At 35.1% G+C, this 18,226-nt stretch overlaps 1 protein-coding gene across 2 annotated transcripts; it reads left to right on the top strand.

The window, feature by feature from the left end:
- Positions 1 to 10,906: 10,906 nt before the first annotated feature.
- On the top strand, positions 10,907 to 16,587 carry LOC133872777 (ACT domain-containing protein ACR10). 2 transcript variants are annotated; one of them, XM_062310380.1, is made up of 7 exons: positions 10,907 to 11,431; positions 11,846 to 12,064; positions 12,494 to 12,599; positions 14,304 to 14,640; positions 14,958 to 15,242; positions 15,385 to 15,536; positions 16,219 to 16,587. In XM_062310380.1, the coding sequence occupies exons 1-6, from the start codon at positions 11,278 to 11,280 to the stop codon at positions 15,520 to 15,522; spliced, it is 1,239 nt and encodes a 412-aa protein (XP_062166364.1). In that variant the 5' UTR covers positions 10,907 to 11,277; the 3' UTR covers positions 15,523 to 15,536; positions 16,219 to 16,587. The 2 variants fall into 2 exon arrangements, with proteins under 2 accessions (XP_062166364.1, XP_062166363.1); XM_062310379.1 differs by lacking the exon at positions 16,219 to 16,587 and having other exon boundaries at positions 10,909 to 11,431; positions 15,385 to 15,885.
- Positions 16,588 to 18,226: the final 1,639 nt, after the last annotated feature.

The following is an 18,226-nucleotide window of genomic DNA, read 5'->3' as shown; positions in this document are numbered from 1 at the left end:
GAAAAAGAAAAAGAGAAGTGCACCGAGATGGAAAACTATAGGGTGTCCTTTTCAGCTAAGAATTTCAAAGAGAGGGTGGGCATTGTCGGTCTTGACTTATGAGTTAAAAGTTGATCCAATTTTGATCTAAAGTTGGATTTATGATCCGTTTGTTTCGACGTAAAATGGTTTTTGTCGTAAAATAGTTTCAGGAAAGTCATTTTTTAGGAAACAATTTTTCGTCGAAAGCATTTTCTGGTGTTTGACGCGTACGAAAAATCGCAAATATTTTTTTTTATATTTTTATTCAATCATATTACCTTATAAAAATCAATTTTATTCAACATAAAAATATTAATGTAAAATAATATAAAAATTATCGATGACGAGATTCGGTCACTGACCGACAAGATTCTGACTATTTTTACATGATTCCGGCTAATATAGCCAGAATTCGAGATAAAGGCCGGAATCCGGACAGTTTCGTCGGAATCTGGGATAGCCGAATTCCGGCAGTTTCGCCGGATTCCGGCCATCTGGCCGGATCCCGGCAGGCTGGCCGGATCTGGCCAGAGCCGTTCTGGCCAGAGTCGACCGGGAACCGGCCTCTCTGGCCAGGGCCGGCCGGGAACCGGCCCCTCTGGCCAGGGCCGGCCGGGATCCGGCCTCTCTGGCCAGATCCGGCCAGATGGCCGGATTCCGGTCAGATCGGTCGCGGGAATCTGGTTGATCGTGAAGGTCAACTGTGCCGTTTAAAATAAATAGACTGCGTTTGGCGTCTTCGGAAAATGATTTACGCTTTTAAAAAACGTAAATTATTTTTCAAAATTTACTAAGCATTTTTGGTCAAACAGAAATCATTTTCCGGTTGACTATTATTTTCGCCCCTACCAAACACCGGAAAATGCCGAAATCATTATCCAGAAATCATTTTACGCCGAAACAAACGGAGCATTAATGTAAAATCAAATAAATTTTAAACTTATTTATTTTGGTGTTTAATTTGTATAGACTCAAGCTAAACTAGTTTGAATCAATATGAATGTAGCTTATCTAAATTAAATTTGAAACTTATTTTAATTTATATTTTGTTTGTCTATATCGACTATGTATTGTAATTAACTTTTGAAGAGCCAAATATATTTATGATACAAGTTTGTTATCATAAAATAAAATAAAAATTAAAAAAAAAATTGAAAAAAAGAGAATAATTTTTACTTTATTGGGAGGAGCAAGTATAAATTTTCTGAAAAAGAGATAATATATCTGCCCCAATTTCTAAATAGAAATGTATCCAATTTAAAACCAATTTTCTGAATAAATACATTTGCCAATTTGAAAAAAATAAAAAATAGAGCCAATTATATTACGGACAGAAATTTTTTGCAAATCGATTTGTAAAAAATTTCTACAAGCCTGTCTAATATGCTGCCAAGTGTCCTTTACCATGTGCCTCTCACATGATTTTGTTTAAGTAACTTAACGTGACAAACGTATATTAAGTCTCAGGACTTCTTCCCACAAACTAGCGTCTCTTTCTCTTCTAATTCTTCTTCTAACCATAATCTTCATCTCTTAAAGACTCAAACCATAATCGAAGAGAGATTTCAAGATAGCTCTCAGAGACCGAGAGAGTACTACCAAGTTCCTACAAACCAATCAGCTATCTCACCGTCCAACTCTCCACCCAAACAGTGCGACTTGGGGCTTTCCTCCAAGGCCGAGTATTCGTAGCAGTTATTGGTATCTTTGTTACCCAAACCATCCAACTCTGCAAGGTATGACTTGCGTTAGGTTTGGGAGAGTTAACGGACGTTCGTCACATTAAGTTGCTTAAAAAAAATCTCGTGAGAGACGACACGGTAAAGGATATTTGGCAGCAAAGCATGTTAGATAGGTTTATAAAAATTTTTTGAAAACCGATTTATAAGAAATTTCTATCCTTATATTATAAAATTTATAGTTGATCTGATCTAATCCATGGCTGAACGCGTGTTTCCATGGAATCTAGCTTGGCCAAAGATTCCCTGAATAAAAGCTTCTTCTTTAACATGGTGGATCCTTATCCAATCCCGGCCCCTTATGCCCTCACTAAATTCAAATTAAATATTTCCAAGCACTTTTTCATTATTATAGAAACATTATATATATTAATAATTTTAAACTCAACTTGAGAGATATTAAAATTAATGCTTTTGTCCTTCGATCAGCCTTGATTCTATATGTTAATATTTGGAATATTCGGACAACGTACTCTATGGTTTTAATATAAAAATAACCTTTGAACACATGCATTATTAGGAGAAAAGGAAAATTAGACATTAATTCCTCTAAATATATATCAAGTTGCAGAAATAATTAAATATATATAGCTTACAGAAAATCACGTTTTCTTTTTGTTTATAGAGATCATGATCATTCATATATATCTCGTATGCATCTCTATACAATCAATGATGGATTTGAAAATAAGATGTTTGTGCGATGTATTTATATAATTTTTCTTATTCATAACATAACAATCTTTAAATTAATAAGCTATTACAATATCTTTAAAGAAAATTAGGGTTGAGTCATCAATCAAGCAACCCTTATGAAAATACATACATAATATGACTATAATTTACTTATAATACTTAACGTACATGCATCGTGGGAGTAAAGCAACGATATTATTTCTAGTTTGAAAAGGGTCGTAACATCGATCATATATAAGATTATAAGGATGGAACCAATCTACAAGCCACAATATCAAACACTTACATAAATCTTCAATAATTTTGATATTAGGATTATTAATAGTTCGAACAATAAATATAAAAAAATATTTATAATATTTAATTATCCGAGCATATCTCAAACAATCCGTCTACTTGAACCCTTGTGCGGTGGTCATTATCTGCGAGCCACTTGTTATTACAAAAATCCATCCATTGAACCTAGGCTACGCATGCTAACCAAAAATCCACCGGCCATTGAACATGTCAAAGTAATATTAAGAAAACCAAACAGCTTATAATATGTGGACCAGTTTCCTTGCCCTCCCGATGTGTGGGAACAAGTTCAAATCAAGTTCTTGTCAGCCAACATTTGATCGCTGTCGACCTAGGTTGCTGCCACGTGTGAAAATGGGGTTTCATTTATGATATTCGTCATTTTCTTAAAAGAGTATGGTGGAAATTACTTTGAGCTCGATAGATCAAAATTTTTTTATAATTATTTATTTAAATTTGAAAGAATTTAAGTAGGTGATTGTGAGAGATCACTTATAGGATTCATCTGATCGGATAAGTGGTTGAACAATTTAATTTTTATTTGGTCAAATAAATCTCATAAGTAGTCTCTCACAATTACCTGTCCGAATTCTCTCAAATTCGAACAAATAATTATAAAGGATACTAATCCAAGCACGTTAGCATGAAGCTTTTTTTACCTATTTTTTTCCATATATAAACCGTCATCATTTTTACCCAATTTAAATTTCCCAAGACAATAGAGAATATGAGTACACTCTCCTGTTGACTATTTTTTTTCTTAGTAAAACCTAGCTTTTTTAATTTTTCTTTTAAATGTAAAAAAATTCTTAAAAAATCATAGAACAGATTCTTTTGGTTTTCCTTAGATCAAAGAATCAAAAATACTACCCTAAATTTAGAGTAATACTTTTGCTTCCCTTAACATTATTTTAATATAAAAATATTTTTTCACTCATCTCTTTCATCTAGAATTTAAAGAACGTGTTTTTATTATATTTATCAACCTTTAATAATTGATTCAGCAACTAGCCTGTTTATAAAACATCTCAATATTTTCTTCAAAAAGTTTGATTTGAGAAAATAAAATCATTTTTGTATTGAACTTTAAAAAAATAAAAAAAAATTCTTTCATTTTGAAACCCTAAAAAAGAAAAAAAGTTTCCATGGATCTTGCCTCGATCTACAATGTAAAGCATCACTACTACTTAGACATGATTGGCGGCCGGATTGAGTTAATTTTCCGACAAAGTGGCGAACAGCTGTGCACATCCAATGGCAATGAAAGCATGACGTCATGGTGCTGCGTCAGAGATGACATGATCACCACCCGCCATATCTATGGGCGGGACCTATAAAAATGGCGGTAATGGTGAGAAAGCAATGGGAATGGACTTCCTCAGATCCACTCGGTTGGGGCGTCTCTATCTTCTTCCGCCAAAGTGGACGCTAACCAATGACTAAAACAACGACTTTTATCACTAAAAAATATTATTATAAGCCTTCCACATGGTTTTAACAAATTGGAGGGTCTATTTTACTCCAATTATATATAGGATCCACATTAATTATTGATGTTGTATTGTCACTGATGCTAACTAATTCCCAAATTTGTTAATGTTATATTCAGGGTCGGAGCCAGGATTTGGGTTTGCAGGGGGACAAGATTAAAAGATAGAGTTCAAAAATATCGATTAAAGAAATATAATTTCGGTAAGATTCCAACTTTGTCAACATCTAATGTATCTTTCTTTCAAGTCTTAATGTTTACTTGTTTCATGTAAAAAAAACAATCAGATAAGTAGTTTGGTAAATGTTGTAGGAAGATCTGTGTAATGTAGTTGTCATTCTTGTTGACAATGACCCTATTGTACTGTGGATATATATTATGTTCAATAATACAACCATGTTATGTTTTGAAGGGCACATATTATTGGGTCCTCGACTTTTGATAAAACTTTTGCTATAGATCGAGACCTGTATTTAGTGGTGGACTAGGGCATTCATTTGTGTTAGGTTTTTAGTAATTGGAAAATTCAGTGTCAAAACATGTTTGGTCGTAAGTTTTAGGTCTAGGTTAATTCGGTTTATTTTTTTATTATTTTTTTTTATTTTTTTTTTTATCCAAGAATAGATTTAGACGGAGTAAAAGGGCCATATCTTTTGATTTTGAAATCAGATGAAGGAAAATGTGATGGCGTTAGAAAGCTGATTCAAAGGACTACAACTTTGTATTTCATGAAAATTTTATGTTTCCAATTCCAATGTTAAATAGGTCAAAACAGGATGTCAATAGAAGTTTGAAAATCTAGACATAATAGCTCCGTTGCAAGGTGTCTGGATGAGATTTGGACAGGATGAATCAATTGTAAGGTGTTTGAACAAAATTTGGATAGCATGACTCGGTTGGAGTGCGGTCGAACTGTGTCTGAACACCGCTAATTACAAAATTGTTTTAATCCAGCCAATTTAGTCTAAAAACCTCAATTTTCTCTTACTTTATATAAATATCATAACCCACAACATGATACTTAAACCTAAACATTTTCTTATCCTATCCTTTTAAGCTATCTTAAGAGGTACAAAGGTTTTGTATGCAAGAAAAATTTGTAGTGTAAGTTTTTTTTTTTTTTTTTTTTTTTTTTTTTTTTTTTTTTTATGGTGGATACCTTTGGAGTTAGCCGGCTTTCGAAATGATTTTACCTTTTAAAGAGTTCTTAAAAAAGTTTCAACTTTATTACCAAAATTTATGTGTTAATTTATTTTTGTACTTTCTTGATTTTGGTATTGAATCTGTGATGATTGGATTTAAAGTTGATAAGTTTACTTTGTTAATTTGACTTTTGATTTAAGATTGAGACATTTTCTGAATTATTACAACATGGGGTATAAAATCCGGAATTTCAATTGGTATTAAACACTTGGTATACTTTAATTAATTTTCTGAGTGTGATCTTTAACCTTGTTGTCATGGCTCAATATTTATCTATGACCATTGAATACCAAAAGTGGTTTTTTTTTTTTTTTTTGGTCTTGTTTTTCCTCAAGATGGAGTGCAACCTAGTTTATAAAGATGAAATTCAAGCGGTGTTAAAAAAGGGGGGGGGGGGGGGGGGGGGGGGGTGGGGTGGGGTGGAACCATTAATCAATTTAAAGTCTACTTGCATGTATTTGAAAACAGCTATGTGCATGTTGTAACAAAATATTAAATTCGGATGGTTATATTGGATTCTTGTAATGGAATACCACCCTTCTAGGTGTTAGTGGAGTCTTGGTCTATTATTTTTAATTGGTATTAGAGTGAGATTCACTCTATGAATGATTAATTTCATGAATCCTTATCAAATTGTCTCGATCTCTATCCTAATCTCCTAATGCCCCTCTTTGTTTTGACGGATCAAATTTTGCTTATTGGAAGATTTGTATGAGAGCGCTGCTTATTTGAATGCAAACGCCTTTATAAGCCGGTGGCTAGACTCTAGAGGGACTAAGGATGAAAAGAGCATTTGCATTCGGAATGATAAGGCAATAAATTTCATCTTCGTCGCACTATCACCACTTGGACTCACATGAATATCTATCTCAAGGTGAAATTGACAAGGAAGCATAAGATATTTTGAAAATTACGCATGAAAGAACAAAATTTGTTAAATCTTCAAAACTACAAATGTTGAATTTCAAATTATTATTATTATTGTTTTTTTTTTTTTTTGAACGAAAATTCCAATATCACATAAATCAATACTCAGAAAAAACAATTGATCCCACAAAAAAGATCTAGGGACAGTATTGTTCCCTAGTTACAATAGATAAAATACTCAACAGAAAGTCTTCTAACCAAATCTGCTCAACCTTATTACGGGTTGTTTCCTTTGCTAGAGTGTGCGCCGCCATATTACATTCTCTAGGTGTAAAAGAGAATTTCGCCAATCTGAAGCTTTGCATCTCATCATGGATAGTTTCAATGAAATGACTGATTTTAGATAAAAAAAAAAAGGGGGGGGGGGGGGGGGGGGGCGCTGAATTAATTTTCTTTACTACTGTATTGGCATCCCCTTCAAACAAAATGTCAAAAAAACCAATCTCTTTGCAAAATTGCACCGCATATAATGCACCGATTACCTCCGCCAAACTAGAATCTACCACCATCTCCATCGTAATACATTTTGCTCCCAAAATCAAACCATAGTAGTCTCTGACCACTATGCCCAAGCCAACCCATCCTTTTGTGACATTAACCGGCGCATCCCAATTGCATTTATAAATACCTTCCGGAGGATATGTCCACCAACTTCGTCGATCACAACAAGAGGTTCGACCTTCTTCAATTATAGCCTCAGGTGACAAGCATCTTCTATACTTATCTTGGGCATTAATAGCTTCCATCATAAGGGTGTTTGGGTGTAGAAATATACCCTCAAATATCAATGAGTTTCGCCGCAACCATATGCGTCTACAAATCTCCGCCATCAAAGCAAGTTGCTCCTTAGTGAACCTGTTCATAACATATTCAAATAAAGCTTTAAAATCAAGTACACTACAAGAGCATTTATGAAAACATGAAGCTTGTCCCCCCCACACATCCCTCGCTGTTGGACACTCCCACAACACATGTAAAATGGTCTCATCTTCAAATTCACAACAAGGGCACTTCATGTTATCCACCACCCTTTTAAGGAAAAGATTGGTTTTGGTGGGTAAAATATTATTGCAAGCTCTCCAACAAAAAACCTTCACCGTATTGGGTACCTCCATGGACCAAATTGCTTTCCAGGCTTCCTCCCCCTTCACCCCACTAGAACATTGGCCCCCTTCTCTATCTTGTATTTCTTTGCACAAATGATAAGCACTTTTAACAATAAACTCACCATTTATGTCCTATCCTTTAGAAAGCCCGGACTTTAAGGAATTTGGCAAATAGTCATTGCTTCATTTTCTTCAAAAACCTTCTTAATAAGACATGATTTCCACACTTTCATCTCCACATCAATTAACTCATCCGCTGTAGCATTTGCAGAAATGATTTTTGGGGTAGATTGAACTGAATAAGAGATCGGAATAGGCAACCAACGATCAACCCAAACCCTAATTAAATTCCCATCTTCTACCCTCCATAATAATCATTGAAATAATAAATCCCTTGAGCCAAATAAACTCCTCCAAGCATAAGAAGGTTTCGAACCAGCTTGGCTCCAAAAAAAACTCTCATTGAAAAAATACCTTGCTTTTAAGATCTTTCCAATTTTTGGTCTTCTGCATTAAAATTATTGAATAGGCAACAAAAATATTATTAGAGATAAAAAGAGGTGGTGGTCACTGACTCAGTGGTTAGGTGAGAATTGAGAGAATTGCATAGATCCCGGAGATTTGGAAATAAAAAAAGAAAAAAAGGGTGAGGCTTTCTTGGATCCTCCGTTAAGATAAACACGTGAGGGGCGCCATCCACGAAATAAGACACGTGATGGCGGCTGGTGCCTGTTTTTGTGGTCACGAGTTGGTGTGAGCTTTTTTCGGCGAATATCTCTCCGAATTATCACCAAGCGATACCATTCCCAGTTCTCCGTAACTGAGATTTCTGTGCGACTAATTGTCTTCCAGCAGGAGATGTTGCCGACGCTGACACGTTAGATTTTTATAACTTCTAATAAAATATCATACCAATTTTTATCTATTTCAATAGTATGGGGTTAAAAATTAAGATAATGTTAATTACAAAAGTGCCCCACGTGTTTTTGGTACGAGTTTTCAAAATTTTTGACAGTTTAAAACTATGGATGTGATATTCGTAGATCAAGACACGTTGGAGGTAGGACTCACACATTGTGACATTATAATACTTTTGTATAGCTATTATTTTGTATGTAACAGTTACATTGTTAAAGCTTTTAAATATAGATGTTTATGTCAGCTTTGTGTGTTATGTAAGGATTTTGTTTAAATGTTTCCACTGTGATGTTGATTCTCTGATACGATATGCTCATGTTATGAGATGCTATTAGATATGTGCATTATTGTGACGATAGGGCAAAAAAACAAATGGTAATAAACCGGGCCATCACACAATATAAGTACTTAATAGGTACCAAGTAGCTAAAAAAAAAAAGAAAAGGAAGTCGACTCTATTGAAGTATTGGTGACCAAGATTAAGATATTATGATTTACAGATAAATTGTGTGATGTGAATGGACATGTTGGTTCTTGCCATTGTAGCTGAAAAGCTAATTTTTTTCTTTCTCTTAAATAGTCATTATTGTAGCCCATTAATTCAATGGAACTTTAAGGTTGTTTGTAAGCTCTTTTATTGCTTTTCTGGGAGTTGCACGAAGAATAGCCTACTTGTTGTCTTGCTAGTAGTCCCTTCTTGCCTTGCAATTTGTTGTTTTTGTCGCACACCCAAAAAACCACAAAGGAATGCGGCTCTCTCTTGTCGACTTAATGATTTGAGTTGACTAACGAGTGTTGGGGAGAAGTACAGTAATGGCTGCAATCTGCAACATTGTCTTATGCTTAAGCGTTCAATTGTTTGGATGGCATTGCAAATTTTAACAATAAAACTCCAATCAAGTTTGAGATGGTTGAGCTTAATTGGAGGCTTGACTTGTGAATATAGACGAGTTTGAACATACTTATAAAATTTGGCTCGAGTTTGAGTCGAATTTAAGCTTTTAAGTTAAGGTTTTGTTTGACTTGTAGAATGAGTATTCCATTGAAAAAATGATTAGTTATTTTCATAAATAAAAGAGAATGGAATTGAATGATTATTCCTAATTTTTAGTTTGGTAACAACATATACACTTTAATTGAAATCCAATTAAAATTACTAAAACAAACCCCCACATTATATATATATATATATATATATATATATATATATATATATATATATATATATATATATATTAAATTATAAAAAAAAAAACAAAAAAAAAATTGAAAAATGGTGGGTGGCCGCAACCACTCCGGGGGTGGCCAGCTACCCCCGTGAGGGACTCTAAAAAGCCTATCGGGGGTGGCCGGTCACCCCCAATTGTTGCGACCACCCTCGGCGCCCTATGTGGCTGGTCGACTACCTCCCACTGTGTAGGGGGTTGGGTTGGGTTAATTTCCTTTCTTTCTTTTTTTTTTTTCTTCTTCTTGGAAATGGAAGTCCATTTCCATTAGAATAGCTATTTCTCTAATTTTTTAGAGGAATCGGTATTCCTCTTTGTAAGGGAATAATTATTCAAATGTGAATAACTATTTCAAAGAATAGACCACTACCAAACAAAAGAATAACTATTCTATAGGAATAGTAATTCTATTCCAGTGGTCTATTTCGCGAACCAAACGAGGCCTAAGTATTCGAGCCGAGTCTAGAAGCTCCAAATTCGGCTTTGCTCGACTTGAATATAACCATACTTGAAGCCTTCTAATTATTTAAAACTAGCCCAAAACTACCTAAAATGACCCTTAAAAAGAGGCTTAAAATAACCCTTAAAAAGAGGCTTAAGGAAGGGCAAAAACGCCAAAAGAGGCAAAAAAAACTCATACATAAAAAATGGTTATGAGTTTCAATAACTACTAACCGATGGTTATTTTAAAACTGCTAACCATCTAAGGTGAAGTGGTTGCAATCAAGAAAATTTGATAACTGCATTAAACAGTTGTAGTTAGAGACAATAACTACCAACTGTAATCGCTTGTACAATCCTACCATTAAATGGTTATTCGTTGGGTGGGGTTTGAGAAGATTAAGTTTGGGTGAAATCAAAAATGGTGGAAGCGACATGCTTGAAGAAATCACAATTTTTACTTTACTCTTTTATTGTTTTAATTTATCTTGTTGACGTAGAGAGATGGTACAACGTGTTTTTTAATTAGTGATCTATCAAGTTTATCGTTTTATTTTTACAGTTATTAAAGAAACCGGACACGTATCGCTATTTAATTGTTGTCGACGTGTCAAGTTAACGAATTTTGTTAGTGTTTTCTTTTTTTACTGTAGGAGTCAATTTATTTATTTTTTGGCTTATGTTAAGGAGTAATTAATAATTTTTTAAATTCACCGAGCTATAAGAATCTAAAATACTTTTACCCGTACTATGTCGAATAATTTGTCATAGATTGACAACTTTTTGAATAATCTCTTCCACGGTTTCTCGTGAATCCACAGGCGTTCGGAGGAGGAAAAAGAAAAAGAAAAAGAAAAATCTGAGGCAATGGCTACCGCACGGCTCATGGGGACCATCATTTTGATGGTCTGGTCTTCTCTGTTCAAACCAATATCTCGCAGCCGGTAAATTCAAGGCTGCTTAACCATCCATACGCCATCAAACATTCATACCCAAAGGAACAGTGAGATAGCGCGAGAGTGTGAGACAATCGACAAAGATACAACAACAAGAACAAGTGAAGCGCAAGCAAAAGAGCTCTCTCAGGCTCTCAGCTGCCCTGCTTTTTTGGTTTCTCTCAACTGTGCTACTAAGCCTACTTCTCTGTTGGGTGACGGATTAAGAACAGCTCAGGAAAGCAAAGAATATTAAAGATTGGTGAAGAAGAAGAAAGTATGGGTATACTATACGACGACGTAGTGATAATCAGACCGTCAGAGAGAGAAGGGGACCCAAGCGTGATTACTGTGAATTGCCCTGACAAGACCGGACTGGGTTGCGACTTGTGTCGCATCATTCTCTTCTTCGGGCTGAGCATTGTCAGAGGAGGTAAGGGCGGAAATTAGCTTCAGATTTTGCATACGCATAGTTCTAGATGCTCTGTTTGGTTGCTGAGAAAGCACAGGAATCCTTAAACCTTTTAGTTTTCCCTTTTTTGAGCTTGAGATAGTACTTGGCTCAGTTTTTGGAATTCTCATTTATTGGAAACGAGAGGAAAGTAGAGTTCTTGAATAGAAAAAGAAAAGAAAAGAGGGAAGTAAAGTTCTTTTCTCTCCTTTTTTTTTTTTTAGCAACCAAACAGGGTTTTCTTTCAAATTTTTGTTTAACACATCGTTGGTATTTGAATTTTTTCATTTTATTTGTGAAACAAGTGATGGGTGTTTGAGATTTTTCTCTAATTTTGTGAAATAAGTAATGGGTAGTTGAATTTCGATCCATTTGTTTGTTGTTGTGTGGGTGAAGATGTATCTACGGACGGCAAATGGTGCTACATAGTCTTCTGGGTGGTCGGAAAATCGACGACGAGGTGGGCTTTGTTGAAGAAGAGGCTAGCAGGGGCCTGCCCTTCTTTTTCTTCAGCTTCTGGGATATCCTTTTACCGCCCTGACCCGCAGCCGCCGAAGCCTCCCGATGTGTTCCTCTTGACGTTCTGTTGTTATGATCGAAGAGGGCTTTTACATGGTAATTTTGTTTTGTTTTTTTTTTTTTCAAGCCTGCAGTGTAGGATTTAAATTAATACTTGATTTGGTGTCTATATGTTTGTAATATTTTGTGTAACTGGTACTGATTTGATAATTAATCTATTTTAAATTTTTTCTCATTGTGTATCAATTATATTTTTAGAAGGATACTCAATCACATAATTTGATTCTTTCATATTTGGAATCGTTTTATATTTAGTGTCATCATGTGGTCTCTACAGTTTGCTCTATCTTCTATTGATTCCTGTTCTAATTGTTGAGAATCTTGGGGAAAGAAAAGAGAATTTGCAATTTTGCAGTAGCCTTGTCGTGAGATTCCATTTTTTAAGTACGTATTTTATTGTTTAGTAATAAAAAAAGTATCCTTGTTATTCTGTGATTAGTTTGGATATTTGTGCTTTTTTGGCAGATGTGACGGGGGTTCTATGTGAGCTTGAGCTTACTATAAAGAAAGTGAAGGTATCCACCACCCCTGATGGGAAAGTGATGGACCTGTTTTTCATCACAGACACCAGGTTCTACATTCTTGATACATTATCCTCAGACTTTCATATCTTCTACTTTGCTAGTCGTCTACTAAGGGCGAAAATGTAGGCGGAGAATAACTGCCCGCATCCGCTATTCACACCTATCCATTATCCAGTATCCAAGATGGCGGTTTTATGGTATGCGGATGCGGTTATTAACCGCACCTGCATGCCCTTTATATATAATATATATTTAATTAAATTAACTAAAACGTCTTTTTGGTGTTACCTCATATGCGGATAGCTGTTTTTAAATATTTTTTTTCCTTTTACCAATTATAAATAGATGATGTAGGAAGTTAAATAATGTATGAGATGAAAATTTCATGGTAAAATGATTAGCAAGTGAATAATAATGTTAAACTATAGATAATGCCTTTTTGTATTTACTAGAAGCAAGAATTACAATTTCAAGGCCCAAAACGCTCATTACGTCATACATGGATAACGGATAATAATTGCATTTAATAACCACAATAGCCATGCGAATGAGGAAACTAATTGCATGATGCAGATGCAAATGTTGATATATAAAAGTGATAACCGCATTATGCAGATACTGATATTCGCATCTGCATCTGCATTTTCACCCTTACGGCGTCTACGATTTCATTGATTGCAATTTTACTATGGCAGTCAATTTTTTATTTTTATATGAAATCATCTCAAATATCATCTTAATTGTGATAATATCTCGAGGTAGATTTCATACTATTTCATCTAAAGAGAATATAAAATGGTTAATGGTGGGTGACTCATGTAGTCCATATAATTGACTGCCTCCAAATTTGAGTAGTGCCACTCTCATGTTGATGGAGATCCTCTAGGTCAGGCTGTTTCTTTGGGAAAGTATGCTTTTGGTCAAAACATGATTTTGGTCCCTGAACTATTTGTTAGATTTCAATTTTGTCCTTGAACCATCGATTGTTTCAATTTTTTTGATAAAATCTTGAGAACACCTCTTGTCCCTTACTATGTTTTGCCTTCACTATAGAAAAGAAATTGCTGATGTGACAGGTGCTTTCATTAGTCATATGCATGTTACATGTCTCTATATTTTCTGATTTTGTGAGACTTGCATATGATCTAACATGCCAAGTTAAAACTAAAATGACATGTGCAAAAGAAAGTCTATTTTATCTGTAGTTTTCATTTGCTTAGTGGTTCAGACAGGATAAGCACACAATTGAAACTTTTTTGGAATTTCAAGGACTAAATTTGAAAATAACACATAATTCAGAGACCAGAATTATATTTTAACCTAAATATTTTTACGGCAGTATGCATTAAAAAGTTCCGCTACTATTGTAATGCAACTGAAGTGAAGTTAATGAAGAGTTGACATTTAAATCGGATTAGGAAAAAGAAAAGGATGATATGAAATATGTTGTTTTGCATACCTCCTGTTGCTATTTTAATTTATTTCTTTTATGATGGAAAGAGGGGGAAGGGAGTGCAGAACTAATTAATTCCAAGAAAAAACATATTCTCCCAAGATCTAAATTTTGGTGATAGTGTTTGTACCAGTACTATGGCAATTAGTAGACGTATATGTGAGAATATGGGAGGAATATTACGACTCCACTTTAAAACTTGAATAAAAATTTTTCTTTGATGAAGTCAATTTTCTTTCTATCGTCTCGATCCGAAAACATGCATAAACTTCACTTCTTAATTTTGTATCTATATCAGGGAGCTTCTACATACGAAGAAGAGGCAGGAGGACACATGCAGCCGCTTAAAAGATGTTATGGGGGATGCGATTATAAGTTGTGATATTGCAATGGTCGGCCCTGAAATTACTGCATGTTCACAGACGTCTTCATTTCTTCCTTCTGCAATCACAGAGGATACATTTAACTTGGAAATGCCTAATGAACTCCCTAGTGGAATTGTGACCTCTGACAGTGTTTCTGTCACAATGGACAACTCATTGAGTCCTGCTCACACACTCGTGCAAATTGTTTGCCAGGACCACAAAGGTCTTCTTTATGACATAATGAGAACTCTAAAGGATTACAATATTCAGGTATATAAATTAATTAAATCTTTGTGCGGCCATGTCATTTAGCCTATGCATCCAAGGCCAATATCACATTCCTTTTAGGGAAAGATTGCTTGTGTTATTGTTCTTACTTGAAACGTTTATGATAAGGTCTAAATCAATTCTAATTCTTTTAAGTTGTAAGTCACAGCTGCACATTCTTGGCTGGCATGCATCCATTAAAAAAATGTGGATAGACATTTTCATTGATCAGATTTGCAAAAAAAATATGGAAGAATTCTTGGACTGTACTGCAATATCCAGTTTTGTATTATTAATACATGAGCTTATCATGAATGCAGATTTCTTATGGGCGATTTTCTATAAAAGAAAGAGGAAATTGTGAGATTGACTTGTTCATCGTGCAAGCTGATGGGAAGAAGATAGTTGACCCTAGCAAGCAGAATGCATTGTCATCTCGTCTTCGGATGGAACTATTTCGTCCTGTCCGAGTAGCTGTTGTTGGCCGGGGTCCCGATACGGAGCTGCTAGTTGCGAACCCCGTGGAGATATCTGGCAAGGGCCGGCCTCTTGTTTTCTATGACATCACCCTTGCTCTCAAGATGCTAAATACTTGCATCTTTTCGGTAATTTCTCATCTGCATATATCTAAATTACAAACCAGCATAGTCTATGCTTACAAACCAGCATAGTTTATGTTTACAAACCACCATTTCTTAATTTCTTCTCCCAAATAGCAGAAATAAATTTGACTTGATTGTTCTCCAGGCTGAGATTGGGAGGCATATGATTGGAGATAGGGAATGGGAGGTTTACAGAGTCTTGCTTGATGAAGGGGATGGCTTATCTGTTCCTAGGAACAAGATTGCTGAAAGGGTTTGGAAGATGTTGATGGGTTGGGAGTGATATAACAATTGCAGGTACGGATCTTTTTAGAATTGCTGTGGGCTTCCCGTACAGTTCACTTCTCCCTGTTACCATATCCATTAAATGATAGGGTATAGGTTATTTAAGGGTGAGCCTTTTTACATCATATTCTACAGCTTTTTTACTACTTTTTTTACCCTAGCTAACACCAGTGTAAAAATTTGAGAGTCAGTAGTGAGGAGATAAAGGGAGAGCGAAGTCCTTATGGCATTGTGTACTTTCGAATATTATTGTAAAGTGGTCGATGTGGTGCTATTTCATACGCTTCCCATGAAAATTGAAGTGTCCACTCATTTGGTGGGTTAACATGATCAATCTTGGGTCCAAGGATAATTTCTGCCACGCCCATTTGTCTTCCCTTTGTGTAAATCTACATATAGAACTTGTAGTAGGGAACAAGGGATCTTTGATTGAACAATATCAGGAATTGCCAACAGAGAGGACAACCATGAACATATGTGTATCTTAAGGTATTGTACAAGTGAAAAAGAAAAGAAAAGCTGCCCTGCATCATTTTAGAATATCAATCAAATCCTCTTTAGATATGGTTATCGAAACTGAAAAACGCTATTTATGAACAAGATATGCATCAGTAGAATGTGAACAAAATATGCAGCAATTTATGAACAAACTGTGCAGCAGTAAAATAATTCAATCATTCACAAAGCATTGCAGGAGCAAGGATGTGTAAGCCTTCTTCGTCGCTCTTCTGCTGCCGAATATCTTCCTTCTTCTCCCTAGTAAGGTTTCCATAGCCATAGGATGCTCAGCTGCACACAGATCCTCTCCAGTTTTTTCGGGACAATTTTGCCTTCCCATTTTAAGGGACCGACTCCTATTTGAACTAGAGAGGATCCGATTCCTGCTCAGCCACCCGGCGATAGCCAAACTGTCTAAACATTTAATTTTAGCATGTTTACTTTCTCTTTTATATAAGGTTTGGGTTGCATGAAGATGATTTTTCGTTTTCATTGGGACCAAGCCCAAGTTTTAGTCTGTATATATGTATATATAGAATCTCAAAACAAGCTAGGGTATATATATATATAATTCAAAACAAGGGGCATGGCCTTGCCACCCTATTACGTTTGTGATGTTAAAGCTTGACCTTTTAATAGCTATTTGTGACTGTTATAGAATCTTAAAGAGGGATATTGGTCTTTAGGTTCGGTTTTTGGCACTTTTCTTACGTCTGGCTAAAAGTGAGTACTAAAGCTTTTTGAATGGGAGGGGAGCTTTCCCCTGTTCTTCGTATGCATTTTGTTGATGCAAGGAACATTCACAATGACTTTAGGCCGGCTTTCGAGAAGAGTTTTACCTGCAAAAGCAGGGATGAATCGTCAGAAGGCTTGCCGATCTGGGGATCGGAGGCATTCCAATGCCCAAGTCAATAAAATTCTAGCTGAGAGAAAGAGTAAAGCTTAGTAAAAGCTTGTAAAAAGTGGGAAGAGATTCTCCCTGAGCATGGTAGTATGTGAGTCAGATATATAAAGGAGTGCTTGAAATCCGAGACAGAGAGGTAATAGCTTGTGGTGCATCCAGTTGTTGGTCTTGGGCCTAATGTGGGCTTAGCCACTGGGCCTAGTCCTAGCATAGTCTTGAGCTTTCTTAGTAGTTTGGCTTTAGAGGCCTTTTGATATGTAATATGGTTCTCCATGTCTTATTGAACATGAGACATATCATCTCACTTTAGGCGTCTAGTTCAAAGAGTTAGTGCCAATAATAATTTTTTGTATTTTGGTACCTCCTAACATTTGTATACCGCCATTTATCCATATTGCCATTACTTTTATTGTTGTGTAAGCGGTGTCGGTTCTGTTGTCATTTGGTATCATATATGCTGAATTGTCATTGAGTTAGTTTTGTGTGAAACGACATTATTTTTATTGTTTTGTTCATCGATTACAATTAGCATTAGTTACTGTATCTCGAGAGGTAGATTATGTTCATGAGTTTTTCTCAAATTTGAATTTCATTATCAATGTGATTTGGTGCTTCATGTAAACGTCTGATGAACTACAAACTGTTCAAAAAAACATAAATTGTACATTTGCTAGCTATTGATGAACTTAAAACTGGAAAAAAGAGCTAACCAGATTGACACTTTGAAACAAGCTAATAATTCTGGTTGAGGTTCTCATTTTCATTATATTTGTAGTCTAGTAAAGATGTTTGGTACTACTGGTTCAGTACTTGAAAATATTATAAAAGAATGATCTAATTACTCTTAATGTAGAGATTCTAATGTTGCTTATAAAATGATTACATCATTCCAATTGATAGTCATTTTACATTTGTTGAATGAATTCATGGGTTTATCGATGCTCTTTGTCAACATTTGCAAAAAAATCTCAAGACATATTGAACGCTATGCAATTAGTTTCTAATACAAAAGAATTCATCTAAAAGTTGTGAAATTAATATTGGGATAATTTGCTTAAGAAAATAGTTTTCTCCAAACAACTTGAAATTGACATTTTAGATTTGAGTGGTTGTTATGTTAAAGGTCGATGTCTTTATCAATGAAATCATGTCACAGTGGAGCATCATTATCAAGCTCTTGCAATATTTAAAAGTCTATGGTAGCATTAAATATGTCAATGGGATCATGCCTGTGCTTTGTATGACTGGACTAATTTGCTTTGCCAGGAGATTAAAAAATAATTGAAATTTAGGCAAATCT

Source organism: Alnus glutinosa, chromosome 7 (genome assembly GCF_958979055.1).
Source record: "Alnus glutinosa chromosome 7, dhAlnGlut1.1, whole genome shotgun sequence".
Lineage (NCBI taxonomy): Eukaryota > Viridiplantae > Streptophyta > Magnoliopsida > Fagales > Betulaceae > Alnus > Alnus glutinosa.
This window is presented reverse-complemented; position numbering and strand designations above follow the sequence as displayed.

Coding starts and splice junctions, on each gene's coding strand:
- LOC133872777 (XM_062310380.1), top strand. CDS start 11,278: ATGGGTATACTATACGACGACGTAGTGATAATCAGACCGTCAGAGAGA. Junction 12,600..14,303: donor TTTTTCATCACAGACACCAG/GTTCTACATTCT, acceptor TATCTATATCAG/GGAGCTTCTACATACGAAGA. Junction 14,641..14,957: donor TAAAGGATTACAATATTCAG/GTATATAAATTA, acceptor TCATGAATGCAG/ATTTCTTATGGGCGATTTTC.